At 38.0% G+C, this 22,354-nt stretch overlaps 1 protein-coding gene across 7 annotated transcripts in view; it reads right to left on the reverse strand.

Moving 5' to 3' along the window:
* sobpa (sine oculis binding protein homolog (Drosophila) a) overlaps nucleotides 1–22,354 on the reverse strand; it is a 99,406-nt gene that overhangs the window by 67,628 nt on the left and 9,424 nt on the right. For all 7 annotated transcript variants that reach the window (XM_069178632.1, XM_069178634.1, XM_015350511.2 and 4 more), the window contains exons 2-4: nucleotides 18,329–18,464; nucleotides 9,635–9,835; nucleotides 165–316 (exon numbers count right to left, since the gene is read on the reverse strand). In XM_069178632.1, coding sequence (XP_069034733.1) covers nucleotides 165–316; nucleotides 9,635–9,835; nucleotides 18,329–18,464 — 489 coding nt within the window. The remainder of the gene's footprint in view (nucleotides 1–164; nucleotides 317–9,634; nucleotides 9,836–18,328; nucleotides 18,465–22,354) is intronic.

Below are 22,354 nucleotides of genomic sequence, written 5' to 3' on the forward strand. Positions count from 1 at the left end.
TGAGCCTTTTTTGTAAAATGACAAATGAATTTAATTAATTAACTTAAGTGAGTTCTGTGAAAACGCTCTTTCACATAAAAGAGGAAGTCTTTTCAATCGCAACTTTCAAATGGTTTCAGCTGGCCCTGACAGAATGATTTATTTTAAAAAAAGGCGTGCCTTACCTTGTTGCGTTTGAAGTAAGCTCTCCGGCAGGCAGCAAAACACTTCTCACTGCAAAAGCTTTTCAGCTCACTGCCCATACTCAGGGAGTAGCGCTTGATTCCAACTTTCTGGCACCATGCGCACATGATCTGGACATTGGACACATCCTCCTCTGACAAAAAAAAAACAACAAATCATACAATGAGAAGGAAAATAAGGGCCTGTTGGCTCTCTGTGTCAAACTCTCCTGTCATCTTCTGGATAATAAACACCAGCAGGAGGATCTTGGAACTGTTAACTGTACAAAACATGGTGCCAACTCTGATCCCCTGTGTTCTGTTTTATTCTGTCTTGCAGATTAGAAAGAAGCAGATTTGGTGATCACTCATTGGTTTGTCAATGTGCGCTTTATTATCCAATATGTTCACAGTTTTGCTTTAGCCGGAACATCCTTGTAAAACTCTCACTTCAGAATATTAGATTAAATAACCTTTACCTATGCACCTCAATACAAGGCCACAACTTAGACAAATCTGTGGTCCAACTGACAATTAAAAGTATATCCCCACAACATCCAGTGTTAAAGGAGCAATAAATGTGTGTTGTCAATTTTAGGAAGTTCACTATTGGCAGAAGAACTGGTCCCTCTATTGCAGGGGTTCCCAACCTTTTTTGTCAGCTGAACCCCTTCAACCAAAATTATTTGCCTCAAGTACCCCCTTGAGATTTTAACTAAATCAAACCTTTCAATAAATGTAGATAAATGCTACAGAAACTCTCTTAACATGCTTCTTTTCACTTGGTAAAATATGAATATTACTACTGTTGTTTTTCTTATTCTTATTATTACCTTGTTATTTATTAATAGGACTATTTAATTTGACATTGGCGTTTCCATCACAATCTCACGAACCCCCTGCAGTACTGTTGGGAACCCCTGCTCAATTGGAATGTGTACATACAGTACCTGTAAATAGGCAATTATCACGTGTAGGAAGAAATTTCCAAATCGTAGAAAATCTTTAAGACAACTCAGAAACAAAATTAAACTGAATGAAAAACATGTCAACTAAGATGCGTAATCGAGTTACTTCTCCAATTACATTTACAATCATCCATGCTGCAATTAACCACTCTCGGAATGTAAAGCAGTTGTAAGAATTAACTACTGTATATCCAAATGCAGCATTATATTCGAAATGAGTCATGTTCTGATGACACTTTTTCAATAAACAAACAATTCATTCCTTGTATCCTGAAGACCAGTTTTGTTTTCTTCTCGAAATGTAAGCTGCAGAGCGCTCTCTGTTGAAAAAGGCTACTTTCCAAAGGCCTTGGACCCATCAACAGTCAAGTCCTTCCCCAGCAGAATGTTAGCTGAGTAACACTGAGCTTCCAGCAGCCAAGACGAGAGTTGTTAAAAGTGTTTCCATGGCTATAAACACATGTGCTGTGACTGCTGTGGAGAGCCAGAGAGAAATCAATAGATTCACTGGGGAAAGTGGAGGCTGGGGCAGCTCTGATGAGAAACTTCCTGACTGCCGGCAGTGAGAAAGAAGACTGACTTCTTTGAGCTCACTCACTACCACAGGTGACATGGACTAAAACTGGAGTCACACTACATGGTCAGAGACCAGGAATTGTGTGAACATGAAACTGAGATACAACAGTGAACCTCGGAAACATACAAGCTCTCAACTCTCTTTTTAGCCTTTATCCAACATCCCATTCTCATGTCCCGATTCAGTCAGATGAGCTAGGAAGCAAGAGACAGAGATATCATCTCCATTCTCCATCTCCAAAAAAAGGGGGCGGTACGGTGGCTCTGTTGCTAAGGATCTGCGCCTATGGCTGGAAGGTTACTGGTTCAAATCCCACGGCCGGCAGAGGAATCCTGCTCTGTTCGGCCCCTGAGCAAGGCCCTTAACCCCAACTGCTCCAGAGGCGCCGTATAAATGGCTGTCCCTGCGCTCTGACCCCAAGCTTCTCTCTCCCTGTTTGTGTGTCTGTGTGTCTCATGGACAGCAAGCTGGGGTATGCGAAAAGACAAATTCCTAATACAAGAAATTGTATATGGCTAATAAAGTGATCTTATTCTCTCAGAACCAGATTCTGGATATCACCAGGCTTGTATAGCTTACACCTCCAGACTAGCAGGTCAAGTCTCCCAAGGAAGAAAAGCAGTGGTACTGTAGCTATCCCTCTTTAGCTCATCTGCTCTCTAAACTGGTGTCCATTAATATGAAAAATGAAAAATCACCACAATAAACTACTTCACTTCTCCGAGGACCAAGGCTATGTAATTCAACTTCGAATAAAGCATGATAAAAGCAAAGAACCTGAGGTTTTTCCTTTCAATACAAGACAGAGAAAGTTATTATGGCATATACCAAATAAAATCATTTAATATAAACTCTGTGGCTATCCTGTCTCCTACTAATAAGAAGGGATTTGACATCTACAGATCACGTCTTGCAGTTGTGGCAGGCTGTCTTCACCTGAATCTAAATGACGTAAAAAAACAGGGTGATGAACAGAGACAGTTGGCCTCCAAGAGGCAACTCTAAATGGTTGCTTTTGCCAGAGGGGGTTTTGTTGCGGTTGAATAGGGAAGCTGTAAAAGGATTTTGTAAAAAGAGGATTTAAGCAAGAATATCTACTGGGAAATGTGCTGAAGAACCACTTTTTTTCTTTCTTTTTCCAAGGTAAAGTCACTCAGGATAGAATATATTTTGTTTTAAAGACACAGTCACTCAGCAAACATCTGTTCCACTATTATTTTAGCTTTAATTAGCAAATTTATTTTAGAGCTGTGGGAAAATTCAGTATGTAAATATAATTTAAATAAGAAAACCAAGATTTGCGTTCCCCATGTACTATTTTCAAAGGACACAATTTATTCCATTGATAGGAATTATCTCCATCAGAACCACTGTAGATATTCAGTCATAACAAAAGATAATGAAAACTGGATGCTTGTATGCACATTTGTGTCTAAGGTTCTATGTTTTCTCTTCAGAACCTTCAAAGGTAAAAAAATGCCACATATTTTAATTATGGCAAGTTTTCCATAGCATAATGTATTCCTCAGAATTCTTAATTTCATTAACTATGAAGTTACACATTCCTGCTTGCTTCAAAGGGCATTAACATCAGATACTGCAGACAGATACTTCTGACAATTTCAGCCCTCCCTAACCAATCACAATTATTAATTTGTTACATCAAGCATCAGGTTGCTTTTTCCAACACACTTAACTTCATCTTGGAACTTGACACTTTTTTACGATTCATTTTAAGGATATATTTAATAAATTAAATAAGCAGTACTGGTAACTAGTGGGGCCTTGCTGGTCCACAGTTAACTTGGTTGTTGGTGGTATTTTTGCTGCGTTCATTGGAGTCACACCTGAGTCAACCTTTCAGACTACAATTCTGGGCAACATTTCCAGTGGTTCTAACTAAGCGTGCTTATATAGGGTTGTTGACCAAAGTCAGAAAAAAATGAGATGGACAATAATACCTCTGAGCAACCAGCTGTAGCCTACAGCTGTAGTACCACAGATGGAAACAATACTGGACCATCACAATCAGTCTGGGTTGTGTTCAAGACTGGGATATTGTAGCCATTCCGTTAAAATCAATTCTCTCAATGTCCTGTTTCCAAATCTCACCTTCAAAACATGGTATGGCAATGGGCTGTAATACAGAGAGAACAACTTGGGAGTGTGTTGTGATTAACATTTCAGCTGGTTTGTTTTGCCTTTTGGGACTTAACTAAAACATTTTCTATTGACCTTGGAATGAGCATGTATCCTTTTGTGATATTATAAAAACATGTAAGGACCTCCTGAGGATGCTTACGTCTTGAAATGCCACTTTCAGAAGTCAACTGACTGGTAGCTCCAAAAAATAAATGAGATATCTGTTATCACTAACTAAAGAAGAGTTACAGAAATAATCACCATCCGTGAGTAGCCAAATTCTCTGCACGCCTCTAGTAACCACTATATCTGTAGGAATCATCCATCCATCCATTTCCAAACCTCTTTATCCAATACAGGGGTGCAGGTGAGCTGGAACCTGTCCATCACAGGGCAAAGACGGACACAAACACACACACTTTCAAACAAGGGCCAGTTTTCCCAGAAGCCAATTGACCTCCCAGTATACAGTAGCTTTGGACTGAAAGGAAACCGGAGCACCTGGAGGAAACCCATACAAACACAGGGAGAAATAACACACAGAAAGGACCCCAGGACTTGAACACAGGGCCCCTGCATTGCAAGGCAGCAATGACAACCACCGCAAAACCCTGCTGCCCCTGTAGGAATCATAAAGGACTTATTTGTCTATCTTAAGATATGCCTTTCGAATAATTAAAAAGATGCAGGCTATGCCAGCACTTTGCTCTCTAAAGTTAAGAAAGTTTTCCTTGAGGAAGAATTCTGCACCAATATTATCACGTTCTAATAATTAAATATGCATTAGAGTCAAATGCTTCAATTTATCTTTAATATCTTGCCCGACCCCTTGGTTAGTTACACTGAGAAGATTTCTTTAAGTTTGCTTTGTTTCAGCTTAATGCAGCTTAACAGAATTCTGCTTTAAAGACTAGACACATTTGCAATTAAAGAACCTAATTCTCTTGAGGGAGATGATCATAGCACATTCAAGACTGTTATTTTAGCTCCTTTATTATCTGTTCATGCTTGCTTTCAAGTTAAAGTATTAAAAGATAAAATCTAGTGCTTCATGTTCACTGTTTTCCACTGTTTTGGTAAAAGCCAAAAACTTAAGAATTTGATTTCTTTTATGTTAGCATTACTTCAGTATTGTTTTTACACTTGCAGATGCCCAGTTGTAACATCTTTCAGATTTCTGAAACATCATTCTAAACAGTACTGAGAAAAAGTCTGTGAACTTCCCACAGAACCTTCCTTACCATATGATGATACCCTGTTTGATCGAAACTGATCTTGCCCTAAATAACCAAATGGGTTTATATTTATGAATTAAATGAAATGTTAAGAAAACCCCTAGACTACTTAGCACAATTAAGAGGGTAATTAGGATCAGGTGGTCAAATAATTGCATGAACAGTATATAATGATCAGAAATTTAGTGATTTTGGTTTTCACCATACAGGTCAGCAGAAATACACCATGCCACAATCAAAAGACCTCAGAGGACCAGGGAAAAAGCACAAATGATGCTCATCAATTTGAAGAGGGATTCCAAAGTCTTTTCTAAACAACTGGAGGTGGGTCCATCTGCTGTCAGTCAAATGGAAAATATTCAAGACCACAACTCTACCGAGATCCACAGTGCCAAGATCTCCCAAGGAGTAACCTGGAAAATCATTCAGGAAGTCACACTAAACCCAGGGAAACATCTACGGACATGTGGGCCTCGACTAAAATCTCACCGCAGCTAAAATCAGCATTTATGCCTCAACAATCAGGAAGAGACTGGAGGGGAATGGTTTTCATATGAAGACAGCCAGGAAGAAATGTCTCAAATTCTCCAAAGAGCATCTGGATGATGATGGAGACTACTTGAAAAACAGACGAGTCAAAAATGTGAACATTTTGGCCACAATGCGAAATGTTTTGTGTGGCATAAACTCAAACTGCCTTCCAAAAGAAGGACATAATTAAGACTGTCAAGCATGGTGGTGGGATGAGCATGTTTTGGGGCTGCTTTGCTGCCTCGGGATCTGAGATGGCTTGCTGTCATGGAGAGAGCCATGAAATTGGAGTTGTATCCCCAAGTTCTGGAAGAGAATTTCAGGCCAGCCATTATCAGCTGAAGCTGAGCTAAAAATGGAACATGTACAGTGGCAAGACAATCCTAAACTTCGAAAACATCCAAGCAAATCCACAACAGAATAGCTGGAGAAGAAAAAAGTTTGCACTTTGGATTGGCCAAAGACTGGATCTAAACCTCACTGAATCGTAATGGCAGGATATGAAGCGAGCTGTTCTTGCAAGGAGACCATCAAATGTAACCAACGTTAAGCAGTTCTGTAAAAAAGCTAATATTTTAAAAACCTGAAGCTGATACACACAGCAAACCTCTAGTTTAAGTCATTGTTGCTCAAAGAGGTTCACATGCCTATTCACTTGAGTATATTTGCTGATGGATAATGTTTTAAATTACAGTAAATATTCCAAATATTATGCTATAGTGTTATATCAGGTTACATATTCATATACTTGCATATTTTAAATCCTATTTTATAATGACTTTCATGAAGATCTAACTATATTGTGTGTACAAAATATGAGAATATGGACCCACTTAGGGTGTTCCCAAATGTTTTTTCAGCTCTGTAGGTAAAAATACATTCTACTTCCGTTACAAGGAACGGGGACTGATGATGGTAGAAAAAGCCTGGTTTACAGCTTTGAATTCCAAACAGGAAACCCATTCACACAACCACAAAATCATGACGTTTACAAGAGTAACGTATAAAAACACTCTTCAAAGACTTACCAAAAGATAATAGCTTGAGACTGACACCTTTCTTCTACCTACTGTAATATAATCAATATTGTTCACTTCTGCTGCCGGCCAGCAGCCATATCACCCTGCAACTCACAACTGGCAACTCACTGAAGTTCAGCAGGTGTGAGCCTGGTCAGTACCTGGATGGGAGACCTCCTGGGAAAAACTAAGGTTGCTGCTGGAAGAGGTGTTAGTCGGCCAGCAGGGGGCGCTCACCCTGCCATCCAGGTGGGTCCTAATGCCCCAGTATAGTGACGGGGACACTATACTGTAAAAAAGCACCGTCCTTCGGATGAGACGTAAAACCTAGGTCCTGACTCTCTGTGGTCATTTAAAATCCCAGGGTGTTTCTCAAAAAGAGTAGGGGTGTAACCCTGGCGTCCTGGCCAAATTTCCCATTGGCCCTTACCAATCATGGCCTCCTAATAATCCCAATCTATGAATTGGCTACATTACTTTGTTCTCCTCCCCCCCCTTTCCCACGTGCCGGCTGGAGTATTTCTTGGTCGCAGTTAATGGCAACGTCAGCTCAAAGATTTGGTTCAAACCACCAAATGGAGACTGGTGTGCCGACAAGCGGACCCTGCTGATGCGGGATTAACGCTAGGAAAGAGAGAGTTCACTTCTGCTGCTGGAGGTTTTTATTATGTAGTAACCCTGAAAGTATAAAACAGAAAGGGAGCAGGATTACAGAAAAAAATGGTATTGCATATGTTAGGTCTGTTGCTTACTAGATATTCTACTATTTCTTCATAAACTTTAAATGTATGAAAACAGATGGCATATTCTGTTCGTTTTGGTAATCACTTTATTCATCTTAACACATGAGTTGCATTTGAAATCAATCCTCAGCCAGCTACAAATTTGGAAAATTAAATCTTCCAGCCAAACAGCGAATACCTGCTTCTGCAGATCAAACCTCGAGTTCAAAAGCTCCTCTGAACTCTGCCAGCTCTTCCTGTCAAAGGAAACATGAATTCCGACTCAGAACTCAGCCGTTCCAAACGCAAGCTCCTTGCCTCAAACTATTAATTTAAATGAGCTGCTGAATAATTTAAAATGAACAAAGGGAATTGGCTTATTTGTTAAAAATGCTGTGTCCGCTAGCAAAGTCCACCATCTGTTTTGTGCTCTACAGTGTTGTCTTACCAAGCACGCGGTACAAACTAACTAGGACATGATTCAGATAATGCCAACCTGCAAGAGCAGACTGATAAGATGTTTGGCCTTACAAGAGTCTAGTTTATTCAGGCTCTTGAAGGATGAAGTTCAACCACCAGAAGAGGTCTAAACTGCTACTTAAATGGTTTCTTAAAGTCAATCCTGCACCAAATTAACTGATTAAAGATTAGGAGCACTGTTCTAAATCTTAATTGTGTTAATTATCTAAAACCCATATGAACAGCAATGTTCATTTTTATCATTACATAATGCAGTCACAGGGCTTGTGTTTGGTTTATTCTCTGTGAATATCTGAATCAAATCGTATCATTATTCCCTGCAAAACTATCTTCCACACCACGTATCTTACATGGTTAACCCTTTGAATGAATTTAATTGACCTGCTGCGTTCCAATTCTACTCAAAACAGTTTGGGTTTCTTATTTTCCCTCTGTCTAATCACGTTTTCAGACTTGAGAAGTGTCAGCGTTTCAACCAGAGAAAGCATATTAATTTGTCAAAGAAAGCTGAGGAAGGATGACTGAGGAGTTTCAGCAGGGAGTGGACTCTGCAAAGGCATCAATGCTGAGGTGGTATTAGTACAACTCCCTTAGGAGCAAAAATACAAGGTACCATGATGTGCCCTGCATGACCTGCCTTGACTGGTGTTTTATGGAGTTTATAACAGCGTTTCATGAGGAGGTTAGATCCCTATCTCACCTACTTCTGTTCTCCTACTGTTCATGTATATATACACATCTCACCTTCTGGACTCTCCTTTTTCTTGCACCTCTCATCTACACCCTTGCTGCAGCTCCCTGGCTCATTCCTCACTGAAGAGGGTTCAGTCAGCCTCATGCTAGACGAGTTACACCAAATAAGCTCTATTCCATCTGTTCCTGTATCCCATTCATTAGGATCTAACCGAACAACTGAAATAATGGTTTGTGAAAGTAAGGGTATGCTACGCCCTTTTGCTAATATTTGAGTGACACCAATTATTTGTCATTCTTGCTGTTAATAATTAGTACATATTTGCAATGGGAGCACAAGTGCACAGTAACTGATAATTCTGTTGAATATAATAATGCTGGAACTAGGAAATAAAGCACAGAGCACAGTGTGGTGTAGCTGGAGGAAAGCTTACTTCACCAAGCATGGCTCCGAAGATGACAAAATTGATTATGAAAAAGTACACAATTCCATCCATCCATCCATCCATCCATCAGAAAGCCGCTTATTCCTGGCAAAGGTCAAAGCAACCAGAGAGCCTCTTTCAGAAACACAGGGCGCAAGGCAGGACTACACCCTTGCCCATCACTGCAGGACACTCACACAGAGGCAAAGAGGGACCATTTAGAGCCACAGATTAACCTAGCCAGCATGTCTGAGGGAGCCTGAAGGAAACTGGAGCCCCAAGAGAAAACCTGTGTATGAACGGTCAGCAATCACGAGGAGACACTGAACTCACAGGAGCAATTAAGCGACAAAGAAGAAACTGTAACATAAGACGTTGCAGGAGAGAAACAGAAAGCACAGCAATGTAAAGATTTAGAAAAGCACTTCAAATGTTTGCCTTTCACAAGTTTTCACTTTATAATTACACAGAGCCCGTCTTTTTCCGTACTGAAATTATAACATTCATCTGCCCAAAACATAAAACATCCTACTGGCAGCTCATCAGATAGACTTCCACAGAATTTACTTTTTTTTTTAACTGAACACAGGAGAGGAGTCCACATTCCTTGCACACTGTAAAGGTAGGCAATGTGTATCCTACTGCACCCGTTTCCGAAAGGTAAGATATGCAATGTTTTACCTGCTGGTGGCTTAATGAATGGCGGCGGAATCAAAGGAACTATTATGGGAACGTTCCCGTGATCCTTGGAACTAGAGGCGGATGAGGATGATGAGGACTCGGCCATTCTGTTCCCTGGCGTCGGGCCTGAGTTAGTGCTGTTTGCATTGGTTGGTGAGTTAATGCTGTCGTCTAATGCTTTCGATTTTGGCAAGGAGTTCTCTGGAAGAGATTAACGATGCAGAGTTAGACTTACAGATATACTGCACAGTTTTAAAAAATTCATGGAGTGAGTGGGATATCCATCAAGATGTACAGACTCATGTTTACATCTAAATTCATCTTAGTATCTTTGGGTTTTACTCTAGTATTGCCTGATATTGCTTTTGGCTTCCTGTAGTTCTGACATTCACTATGCTTTCCTTAACTAGGCCATGACATGAAAACACTTGTTTCCAAGGAGCATTTACTGTAGTTCAACATGGTTATCTCATAGCATTACAACTTTCAGTTTGGCAGACTAAAAGAAAAACAATTAGAAAACTGAGAACATTTGTTTCTGCTGTGCGGAACTATCCGAAGCGAGCATTTTCTCTGGAAGCGAATCCAGAAAGGATGAAATTTTTGTTGTCAAAAAATGAAAAACTGCTTCTTGTTCCTGTTAGTTGTCATCTGCTGATGCAGAGGTGAGATAATATTCATTGCTACAATTTCGGTAGTAATTACTAGTTAATCCCACTTGTCAGCATTCAATATCAGTCAGGATCTCCTGTATGTCAGGAAAAAGATCAGCTACTGTATTTATCAACTTAATCAATCAATGAGAACAGAAGGTCCCTGTGCAAGTGATCAAAAAGCTGCATATGAAAGTGATTTCCAGAAAATCACACATCATGCGTGTTTTAAATGGATTCTCAGAGAAAAAGAGATTATGTAAAGAAATCCAGACTATGTCCCCTACTGTATGTCAATAGGGGGCAACTGGAGCTAATCTGTAAAAATCCTGCTCTTAGAAATTATTCCAGTTGTGACACCATTAATATTTTAAAGAACTGTCCCAGCTGAAAAGCATGAGCTGTAATATCGCAGTGTGCGCTTTCAGAATATATGTATTCCTGATGGAAACTAGGTGACAGAAGCTGCAATACAACCAGTAAACCACAAAGAAAATAACAACATGAGACAGAAATAAAAACCCAAGGATTCACTTAAGCCACTGATAATATATACTGCAATTCACACTGCCTTTCAAAAACAGCCACAGAACACTTGTTTACATGCTGCTTCAGCATCATAAAGATTTTACAGAGGGCTTTTTTGCATTAAATCAATCAATAAAAAAAAGATTGATGATGATTCTACGTGAAGAAATACTAGACTCCATGAGCCCAATGACCTTTGTTACCCATGCTCCAAGAAGAGGAGGACTATTTCCTGTTTTTAAACATTTTATAACCACATATCCCAATTATTGAGGAAGAGTGTAGGGCGAGGTCAAAATCGGACCATTTTTGGATCTCTGGACTCCTCTTCTTGCACTGACAGCAAAACCACACAATGTGGTTGTTTCATTTTTCCCATCAGTTAAAAGACAGGATCTAATCTGAGTTTAGGAAAATGAGACAATAATGAAAGGGGATAGTACACACTTCTGATACTTAAATAAGAAATGGCTACAGCATAAGTTACATACTTTATAGAAACCTTACCAGTAATTAGAATGTTGAAAGGCAGGTTTTTAACAATTCTCCAAGAATGAAAAGGCATCTAAAGACATTCCAGACAGTGCTGTATGGATTTCCAGCAAAGACAATAATTTTGAGCCAGATTGCATATTGTTGCACTCAAGAGTTTTCTATATGTCTAACAGATTTAGCATCAATTTGATTTTTTACACACACCTGTAACTTCTAAACATGCAGAGGTAATTATGCAGCTCATATTAATTATAAACATATGTGGCTTTATAATTTGAAAACAAGAAAAAAAAGTTGAAAAAAGTATTTACAGTTTTTTCACTGTATACACACTGTATACAGTATACAGTCCAAAGTATACAGTCACACATCCAAAGTAAAAAACAAAAATAAGTTAATAATATGAAAGGACAATGTATGATTGATGATCAAAATCTATGCTGTAGCAAACCTTATTAAGCCACACAATTAGTTGAGTGACCTCTGTCTTTGTGCAGTAATAGTGGTTTACATTATTTATATTGTATGAAACTGGAAGAGAAATTCACCTTTCAGGAAGAGAAAGACTCAAAACACAAGGCTAAACCTATACTGAAGTAACTTAAGAATAAGGAAATGAAGGTCCTTGAGTGGCCCAGTCAAAATGCTGAGAAATTGCAGAAAGGCTTGAAAATGGCTGTTCATCAGTGATCCTCAACCTTAAAAAATGTGTATGCATTATTTTGTAATTTCACAAAATCGGACACCATGTGAAGTGTCTGAATACTTTTGCAATGCACTATATTATCAGGAACGTGAAGGAATCTTACTACTTTTGAAATAATGAAGTGGTGCATCTATCAAAATGCAACCTGGCTTCTAGTAGAAAAGTAGGAATAAACACAAGATGAGGAGAAAAATACAAAGTAAATTTAATGACATTCATCAAGCTATCATTGCTATATATTGATTTATATCAAAAGTCACTTTACTGACCTGTTACTAATAAAACTAAGATTACAATTGAACGTGTACTCATGCAAAACAAAATATGTTGTATGTTGTATTTAGCTGTATGATAACAAACATCTTTGAATATTTCAAATAAATCAACACTGCAAAAGAATCTCAGATACATTTACTGTACATACCATATAAAATTGCAAACAACTACAAGTTACAGAATGTACATACTTGGCATATTGAATAGTACTCTACATGATATTGTATCATTAAATTGATGTTTAAAATTAAAATCATTAAGAAATGTCAATGTTATACTCTTGTGGTTTGAGGATAACCAAATATTTGGAGTTTCCAAGAAAAGCATCCCATTCGAAAAACATGATACAATGGCCACTGCTTTAGTGTTTAAGGAGCTGCCCTTTATCCTTAAGAGAGTAAATGTGGTCAAATACCATTATGAATTGTTAATTTTGTTAAGGCATTGAGTCGGCCACCTTCCACCATCAATATGTAGCCATGACTTGCTCATTCTGAGTTAGGTCGTTACGCCAGCCATTAGAATGGGATAAAGGACAAAACAGGCCTCAAACAGGATAAAGAAAAATAGGAAAGATCATTTCAGATGAGAGAGGAAACACTTTAGGAAAAGCGACCGGGTTTTGAGAGAGTTTTTCTTCATCAGCAATGATACCAGAATCTGGTAATCCTGGTATTCAGGAAATCTGAGCACTGGGAGAGTATCAGACACTTAAGTTAATGGACCTGTTGTCTCATACTGTACTGTTGGAAATACTAGTTTCCTATTTGTGGAATCCAAGAGCTAAAATAATTTTCTCCTTGCCTAGTGATGCATTGGTTGGATTTGGGAAATTGGTTTCCATTTATTTAACATCCATTTAGGAGAGCGATTTATTCCCAGACAGGATTCTGGAACACAGATTGCCTCTTGGCCCTTTAAAACAGTTTAGTGTCTTGATTCAGGTAAAATTTCTATGTCTGTTGAAGGCAGGGCTCTGGTAACTCAATGAATTGTAAATAACTATACTGTATATACAGTAGCCATAATAATAAAGTAGCCTAATAATGGATACAAAGCTGCTGACAAATTGTGATTCAAAAAGCCCTTCAGACATTCTAGTCTGCGGGATGACATTCATTCACAGAAAACACAGGGCACCTAGCTGTATTTCTCTCTCTCAACAGCTTCAAGGTTTTGTGGCCTTGCCTCCTGCCTTCTCAAAGTGACCTGAATATCAAAACAGACTGTGGAGCTAAAGGTCAACAGATTAGTCTCTGTGAGTGATCATGTGAATGAGGAGGGAGTTCATATTGTCTCATTTAAAGTTGTTAAAGGCAAAACATTTGAGAAATGCACCGGAGAGCAGTGTTTACTTTGTTTCAGTATACATTTTTCATTTTCGTTGACACAATTTGGTCCAGACATGAAATCTGAAAGAATTGCCTTCTGTGGGTCTCCCGTTACACTAGAAGAGTAGAAGAAGAGAAACAAGTGGCTGAAAGATACAAAACCTATTCAAGAAGATCTGAAGTGCGAACAGTATTCATCATCCCTCCATAGATTTGTTTTTCTGAAGAAATAAGCAAGAAAGCCAAATCAAGTCCCGCCGAAGTTATTTTTTAACCATCCATTACACACAACTTGATTTATTGTTTGCCTCTTCAGTGCAGGGGTTTGCCTTGAAGCCAGTGGATGTTATAGCAGCATCTGGGCAGAACTCTTAAAACTGTCTGAGTTCATTCCTTGATTTTTTTTTAATTCATGTAAGCTTGATTGCTTTCTTAAAGACATTGTTGGCTTTGGAAAACACCGATTAGGAGAGGGGTTCATAATATGCTGCTATAGCCCCTAAAAAGGAATGCTGGCACCTGCATTCTCGAACCCGTGCTTTACGAAGCAAATTCGGCACAGCTCAGGGGCGTGCCAGCTGGCGACGGACCATAATTTTTAAGAGGCTTCCATCTATTCAGTACCAGATGTGCACTGTTAATTGCGATCTTCATCACATCACTGGGTGAAGGGATGCACAGTATGTGAATAGGACATATTACTTAAGGACATACTGCTAGACTGTTCAGACAACAGGTCTGAACAGTGACTCCTCAAGATCAACAGCAACAGGCTTTTGTGCCTTATTAGTTTATAAGCCAAGTAGAACATCCTTGATTTTTTACTGCACAGACATCTACCTCATATAATGACTTACAGCGACAATAATGGATTCTGTACACAGTTCCTAATCTGACTTAAAGGGGAACTGCTGTGCTGTTTTTGTATTTTGGGATTAGAAAGAATCAGCATTAATAAGTGCATTTCAAACAACACTGAAAGAAAAATGTACACCTCCAATTTACATCACAAAATAGACAATTTCTGCGATTTGTAATGAGGCAACAAACTTCCCAATGACGTGATGCAGCCTTATTGCACTGTAAATAAGCAGGCTTGTGAATACATCTCTTTTAATCCAATAAAATTATTGCTTTAGATTTCGAGATGGATTTGCCGACGAATACTACTCGTTAACTGTGCAGATCACACTGGAACATTTTTGCGGTGAAATGTCTGCTGCACAACCTGTATGTATTCGCTTTTATATTGCATTAGTCATTACAGGGACTAGTGAGCAGGAAGGGCCGCAGTACGTCACAATTCGTGGGAACTCAAATTGCGCTTAATTTGAAATTTGTAAAATGTTTCTATAACATCAATACATTTATTTTGTTACCAAGATTTAATAACCAGTATGACAAACTGGGACTGCAGTTCTCCTTTAATTTCTGCTAGCTCAAAAGAGGAGAGGATTTCTTCCACACAACTCTCAAAAACCTTCAGATGATTTATCGCCAGGGTCTGGTACTTAAATACGAAAGGTAATGCCTGTTATTTTTCCACTTTCATGAAAGATTATTTACAGTATTTACAGATGTTATTGGATATACTGGTTACTTGAACACTCTGGTTTGGCTTAGCCCTGCTTTCTAATATTGCATGCAACAATTCCGCTGTATTGAATGTCACTTATCACACACACACAAGGACTGCAAACCGAAGAAATGTTTTTGTAGGCGGATCTGTGAGCTCACACATACAGTGCACTGCTCAGTTTCTATTTAAAATTGTCTTTGCAAACCTTTGGGGCAAGTCATTTAATTAAACCCTGGCTAAGGTTTATATTCTTTTTCCTTTGGCTTTGTTACCTTTGAATCTCCAAATGCAGCAATGATGCAAGAACTTAAACAATTTTGTCGATTATTGTTTCTATTTAAAACTCTGCTTTTCTAACTATTCACATGGACGTGGAGAAAATGAATTACTTAATTAGGTTTCATTGTTTTCCACCTAATCTAGCTATTTGCAGGGATCCCAACAGACAAAGAGCATTATAATTTCTTCATGTGTTTTGTTTTAAGCAGAATGTAATTACATGCTAAATACAGTCCATCTGCCATGCATTTAAATATCATCAGAATACCACGTCATTTTTGGTATTGGCAACTTTCTATGTTAGAGAATGTTAGTATCAAATTGAACCTCATTTTGTGGCAGATCATATCCATGGAAACTGGACAAATAATGCAGAATGAAATGAGGTACAAGAACAAGCTTAAATATAGCAAATTAAAGTTGATATATATATAAAACACTGCATACTCAGCTCTTAGCAGAAGGTACAAACTCAAACATCTTAAAAAACAGATTTTTATATAACATTTCAGATAATATTTATTTTTTGGTTGTTTCTTTTTATGCATTCTGAATTGGAACTGATTCTTAAAAATACAGAAAAGCAGCCACAAAACAGTAAGCAGTTTTTTAAGCAGTTGACAAAACACCCTAATTTTAAAATAACTTCAAACAGTTCTTGTTAAAATAATCAGTTATTTTATGCAAGACATTTTGTGTTAGTAATAATAATGATGTACATGGATGAGATTTATACTGACCTCACAATGATGGAGTGAATTTCACTTTATTATTCTAGAGCACTCCAAAGTGAATATACATCACAGTTCCTCAATCTGAAACTTCTGGCAATAAGTTCATCTGTCTTTTAGCAGTCAGAAGTTACATCAAAAAGATGTTTGAAAGTTTTGTGGCTACATATCTATTTTTTGAATCAGTTCCTTTCTGAATCTCTTTTCTAAATCAGCTATCAAGAAATTCTAAAGGATTTCATTTTCTAAGGGAGATTCTGACATTCTATACATTTAATCAAATAGAAGGTGTATCATTACTTACCATTTTGCAATGTTTAGCCCTAACTTTATTTGAATTATAAGACACCTTCTCAATGAACAGTAAGACATGAATGCCTTCTTATTTAGGTCAACTTCAGAGTTTTTTAAAAAAGCAGGTAATGCTTTTACATTTCTACACTGAAAACTATGGAAACACAAACCCAGATTCAAGATAAACACTAAACAGAATGCAGTTAGGCTGATTGTATTAGTTCTGGGTGCGAATTCATTTGATCACTTTTCTACCAAGCTTGCTTGATTGGGATGGTCTTCAGTAGTATGGCAGGCCAGTGCATGGAAAGGATAGTGGGATGGATATTATTGTAAGACAAGATTAAGAGATTTATGTTGACGTTTGTGTTGCCATTACAACAGCTGGAAAAACCACAACCAATACCCTAAAGATGACATTAACTGCCCTCCACTTCTTGGTGCCTCCTACTAAATTAGACAAAAATTGTCTCTTTCACAGACCTCACCAAATATTTTGTGGTTTCTCTTGCTGGCCCAGTGCTACCCAGTGCTGTTTATCAGTGCTGATACAGTATGTAGTTGTGCTGCCCTGTCAAGGCGAGTCATGATGTTACCATTGTAAGGATGCCCGATGACTCTTAATTGTGTTTCTTGGTCTTCCATGATGCCAAACTGCATGAGCAGCCGCAAACTGCAAACTGCAGTTCACAGCAAACTGGACAAACCACCACTGGGTCAGGGTCATCATAGTACTTCCTGTTTGCTGGTAGCTCTACTGGAGCTTCAGTCACACACGGTGGTGGGTTGATAGACCCAAAGTGTCCTAGAGACTTCAGTTTACAATGTGCTTACTAATACCTCTTCCAGGGCATGTTTCTCTTCATTAAGCCATGTCGATCTGGAAGAATGATTTAACCGGGAGAACCCCTTGTCATTGAAATGGACATGCCAGCTCAAGAATGGACACCTCTCGTTACGCATGTGTGTTCATATTTTTTCAGAATTCAAATGGAAAGGGTGTAAAAAGTGTACATGATGAGCTATAAAAGAAATGTTCATCTATATAAGAAATCTATCTAAGAAATGTTCATGACCTTATACAGTACTTGGACATGTTCACGTACACAGATAATTTATAACTAGAAGCAAAGAGATAAAAACAGGTTTTGCTTTTTACAGTGTTCCAGGTTGTAACCTAACAATATTAGAAGTGTGCTTTGAAATAGTGTGGGACTCTTTTTGTCTATTTTTAATCCAATTTTACTCTCTAAAATTTTATTTTTATTTTTTATTATGTACTTTAGTGGACCAAGCTGTTGACACATGTATAATTATTAAAAACACTATTTTATTACTAATAATAGTTCATTTTGAGACCTTGTTCCTAAGCATTTTGCTTTTCTTGTGTACTTTATTGCATACCAAAGGGTTCATACATGAATTTACCTTTGTACATTGGAATTATACGAATACATTGTCTGTCTATATCTAGAACTGGCTGGCCAAGGTTTTATTCAGACTGATTTTCATTTTTTTGCATTTACAAACTCCAACAGGGAACAAGATTTTAAATTCTAAACTTCTACTGTATATTATACTATTATTCTACTGCATATTTACAGCAGTGGGACTGTAAATATAAATTTAAGGAGAGAGACCACTAGTGTCCAGCCCTTAGCGTCCAATGTCTCTTCTGTGAAGATGTGGTCAGATCTCTCAGCTGATGGAGACCGCTTCAGTCACACGCTACAGGAGAACAGCCCTGCCTCTTGGCCCAGCTGTGCTCCTGCCCAACCCTAAAGTGCCCAAAGCACTACAGCATGTTAATGCTCGCTCTTACCTTTTAAGACAGAGATGTGCTGCCTGCTCTCACCATCAGGGTAGTTCTTTATCTCAATATCTTCCCCATCTTTCAGTTCCACTTTGTCATAGCCATACCAGCCAAGGAGTTCATTCATGGTGTTCTCTGCGAAACTCTGCAAGACAGGAGCCGCCAATTTATTACCCCAATTAATAACCATTTGCAAAGAGAGAGATTAATGCCTTGAATCGAACTCTCTTTGCCCTGAAGCATGAATCGCCAGCCCTGCTCCTCCTCCCCAAGGCAAACATTCATCTTCCAAGTCACGTAGAGCAAATTTAATGCTTTTAAATCTCTGGACGACACCAGCAATTAAAAGACCCTTCTATACCTTGGCACAGAGGAAGGAAGAGAAAGCACAGATGTTTACGTTGCTTCGAAATGATTCCAGCATTTTCAAAATAACTAGATTCTTTAGAATATTTCCTGTTAACAATGAAGAACCATGATTTTCTGTTCTTTTGTTGGGTTTTATACTTGTTTCCTTCTTAAATAAGCTGGATCTCCCAGTTGTCTTTCTTCATAATAATTCAATGTGTTTTCAGATGAACGCCTTTCTTTTTAATATTTGTCACAAGCTGAACAGCAATTGATATTTTACTGAAAGATATGGCATCATCTGGGAAAAACAAGTTAAGTCAAGGATAACATGAAAGGACTTCTCCGTATCCATACCTGGGTGCATTTTATCATACAGAAGGAACGATATCGTGGTTGGCTAGTTATATGTTTTTTATGTACACTTTGTCTTTCTCAGCCACATAAATATCTTCTTTTTTTCTAGCTTTTTTGCAAAGAGAATGTTGATCCAAATATTCAGGTGAAATTAATTCATAATAGCTGGACACAGTCCAGGGTGAAAAGGATAAGATTTTACACCTGGGAAAAAACAAATCAAGGAAGAGACAAGACACCTAGAGGTTCGGGGTCCAGTAAATTAGTTAACAATGGGTTACTTAATTATTGATGGAGGACAGTCTTGCATGAGAAGTAATTAATCACTAGGTAATTCAGCAGCACACTGACTGTGCGATGTGCACTATTTGGCCATCAATTGAAGAAATAGGAGAACTATTGTATGTGACATGTAAACAATTAAAAGTAAGAGAAAACCAGGGGGATGACATTAATTGTTAACACATCTTATGGGTCTTGAGACTCCCGTGTACAGTAAATAAAATTCAAACATTTCTCATTGAACAACATTGGAAAACATATGCTATTATATGCTATGCCCTTAAAACTGGAAATAACAAGAACCAATCTGCTAAAAAAATAACGTGTCAGGTAATTTTGTAGTCAATGCCTTGTGTTTTACACAAAAAAGAATGATCAGTGCCCATACTGTATGTCTAAAGGCCATGTTCAGAAACTACAATATGACCTAAATGTCACTCCTCTGAAATACTAAATGATTCACTAAATACTACCAATAACTAAAAGAAAGGATAATACATTTCCTTTTTATCTACAACTTTGTATTGTGTCCGAGAAATGTACAAAAGTTCCAACAAATCTTAATAATTTAAAATAAATTATCTCTGGGACCAAATGAAAATGTCCTGGCTCCTGTGAAATAAAAATCACTGTACCTTTTATAATCAACAAAAGTCAATTTCAAAAACCATGCACTTACTACATACTCGTGTAAACTTTACTTTCAGAGGGGTAATATTGGGAAAATTCTGCCAATATACAAGATTTTGTCTGACTTTCCTCTTATTTTTAAGATGGTCAGATGGTCAAGGCTGAGATATAATGGTGTGGTTTAGGCTCTTGTATTGATTATATGGATAAATAAATACAGATTTCCACGAGACAGGTTCATTATTTAACAGCTGTGAGGGATCTCTTATAGCTCCACAAAGTTCCATCTTTTTTCATGCTACAGTATGTCACCCGACCAAGAAGTTGGCATATTCTTAGCCTGTTCCTTAATGCTGTCTTCAACTTTAATAACAGGACGGCTAATATAAAAATGGAATATTCTGCATCTTGTACTGATCTTTTCATTATCTAACAATTCATTTTAAAGTAAGGATTAGGAAACTTACGTTTGGAAACAAGGGCTACATTCTGTTGAATTTTAAGGCCACTGATGCAGCTGCTATTACAGCATTGAACACACATGCCGTCACTATATGCCAACAGCAGAAGTCCCTGGATAATTAAAGGACCATCAACAGACCTTATTTGAGTACCAGCTCTTGTCAAGGGTTGCTGGGAATAAATGTGTTGTCAATCCGAATCCACAAACTGAATCGAATCAAAGTCAATAGATTAACTGAATCAAACACATTGTTCCACCATAGTTTCAGAAATCTGCTGAACTGGTGCCGGGAGATCCCCTTTTCAGTGCCTAGATTAGTAAGTCTGCAGCAGCCCAAAGACATCAACTGCTATTCATGTAGAGCTTGGTGTTAGTTGTTACAGCATAGCTAGATAAATAAGAAAGGAGATTCTCAAAATACCTGGATATAAATCAGAACGCTTTTGTTCTCGTAACATTACTCTTTTAATTCAGCATAACATGACAAAACACTGGATGCCACAACACTTTCAAGATGAATTAATTCCTTGACAGAAGGACCAACAGTAAACGAGGGAACAGTCAAAGGTCAGAGCAAACAAGCCAGCTCACATTTGGGCTCTGATTTAATGTCTCAGCTTCCCGCTCATCTTTTCTGACAGGGACTGACGGGTCAGACAAGTTGGCGAAGGTGATCAAAACTTGTAAGGGACCTGTGGTAAAGAAAGCTTAAGAAGTCTCAGGAGTGACCTCAAATGGCTCTTAAATAGTTTCCTGTAATGTAACACTCGCTTCGTTCCTGACAAAGAGCTCCAGGGCATTTGCCAATAAAAAGTACACAATAACCTTCATCACACTCCATATACATTTCATCACCATATGGAGTGCCTGAGAAAGGAGAGTGTTCTCCTCTATTGTCACTGTGCGATCAGGGTGAGACATGGCTGATTTGATTCATTACAATCAGAAACTCAGCTGACGGTAATTACAATGGAATTTACTCTCCTGTTTCTCTCTTCATTTGAATCTGCAACGACTGCCCACTGAAGTGCACGTTATTAGTCCAAAAAAAGGTCATTTCCATTATGGCAATCAAAAGGAAAAGTTTGTGATTGAATGGGCTAGAAAAACAGAGTTGTGAGCAATAAATGATTAAAAACTGTTGGGGTAATAATTTCAAATAAATGTGCATCTGTCTTCTAAGGCGACATGAGTTCTGTGAATGACAACATTTGAAATACAGATAGAAATGCCAAACCTTTGCTGCAGTACTTGTTTTTGACACTTCTTGAAGACATACAAACATGAATTTTTCGTTATGTTGCTTATTTCATCAAAATAAGCAACATGCTTAAAAACACAAAACTGTAATGTTTCTTCTACCAGTAAATACAACTAAGGCAACAATTAATGCTAAGTATTCAATCATTTGTAATTAACATGTATAAATATCAATGCAAATGTATTACATGATGATATTATATTTAGATTTCTGTGTAAATTATGGCCATAACATAACTAGCGACATGTCACAGTATGAATTTAATAATGGCATGAAGGAGACACTGAAAAATATAACAACAATAACAATAATAATAATAATAATTATAATAATAATAATAAAAATAATAATAATGCAAATTGGTAGATACAAACTCAAAAACCTAACTGGTAAAGGCAAGGGGGGGCAAGATATTTTGGAGACACAGCTAAAAGTCTTACAGAATGTGGCTCTGTTTGCCTGCCAAACACTTCCTGTTCCACAAGAGCTGGTCTAATGCATTTCTCTGACAGCAGTGTCAGGACATCCTGTCTGTTGGAAGTGAAAGTCACTATATAAACAAGTCTCTGGCGGTGTTCAAAGCAATTCTACAGCTCAGCCACTTGATGTCACTACGAGTACTGAGTGCAACATCTTTATTAAAAGAAAACAAAGAACAAACATATCCCAGTCCCAGGAACTCTTTTATATAAAC

This window comes from Lepisosteus oculatus, chromosome 2 (assembly GCF_040954835.1).
Source record: "Lepisosteus oculatus isolate fLepOcu1 chromosome 2, fLepOcu1.hap2, whole genome shotgun sequence".
NCBI lineage: Eukaryota > Metazoa > Chordata > Actinopteri > Semionotiformes > Lepisosteidae > Lepisosteus > Lepisosteus oculatus.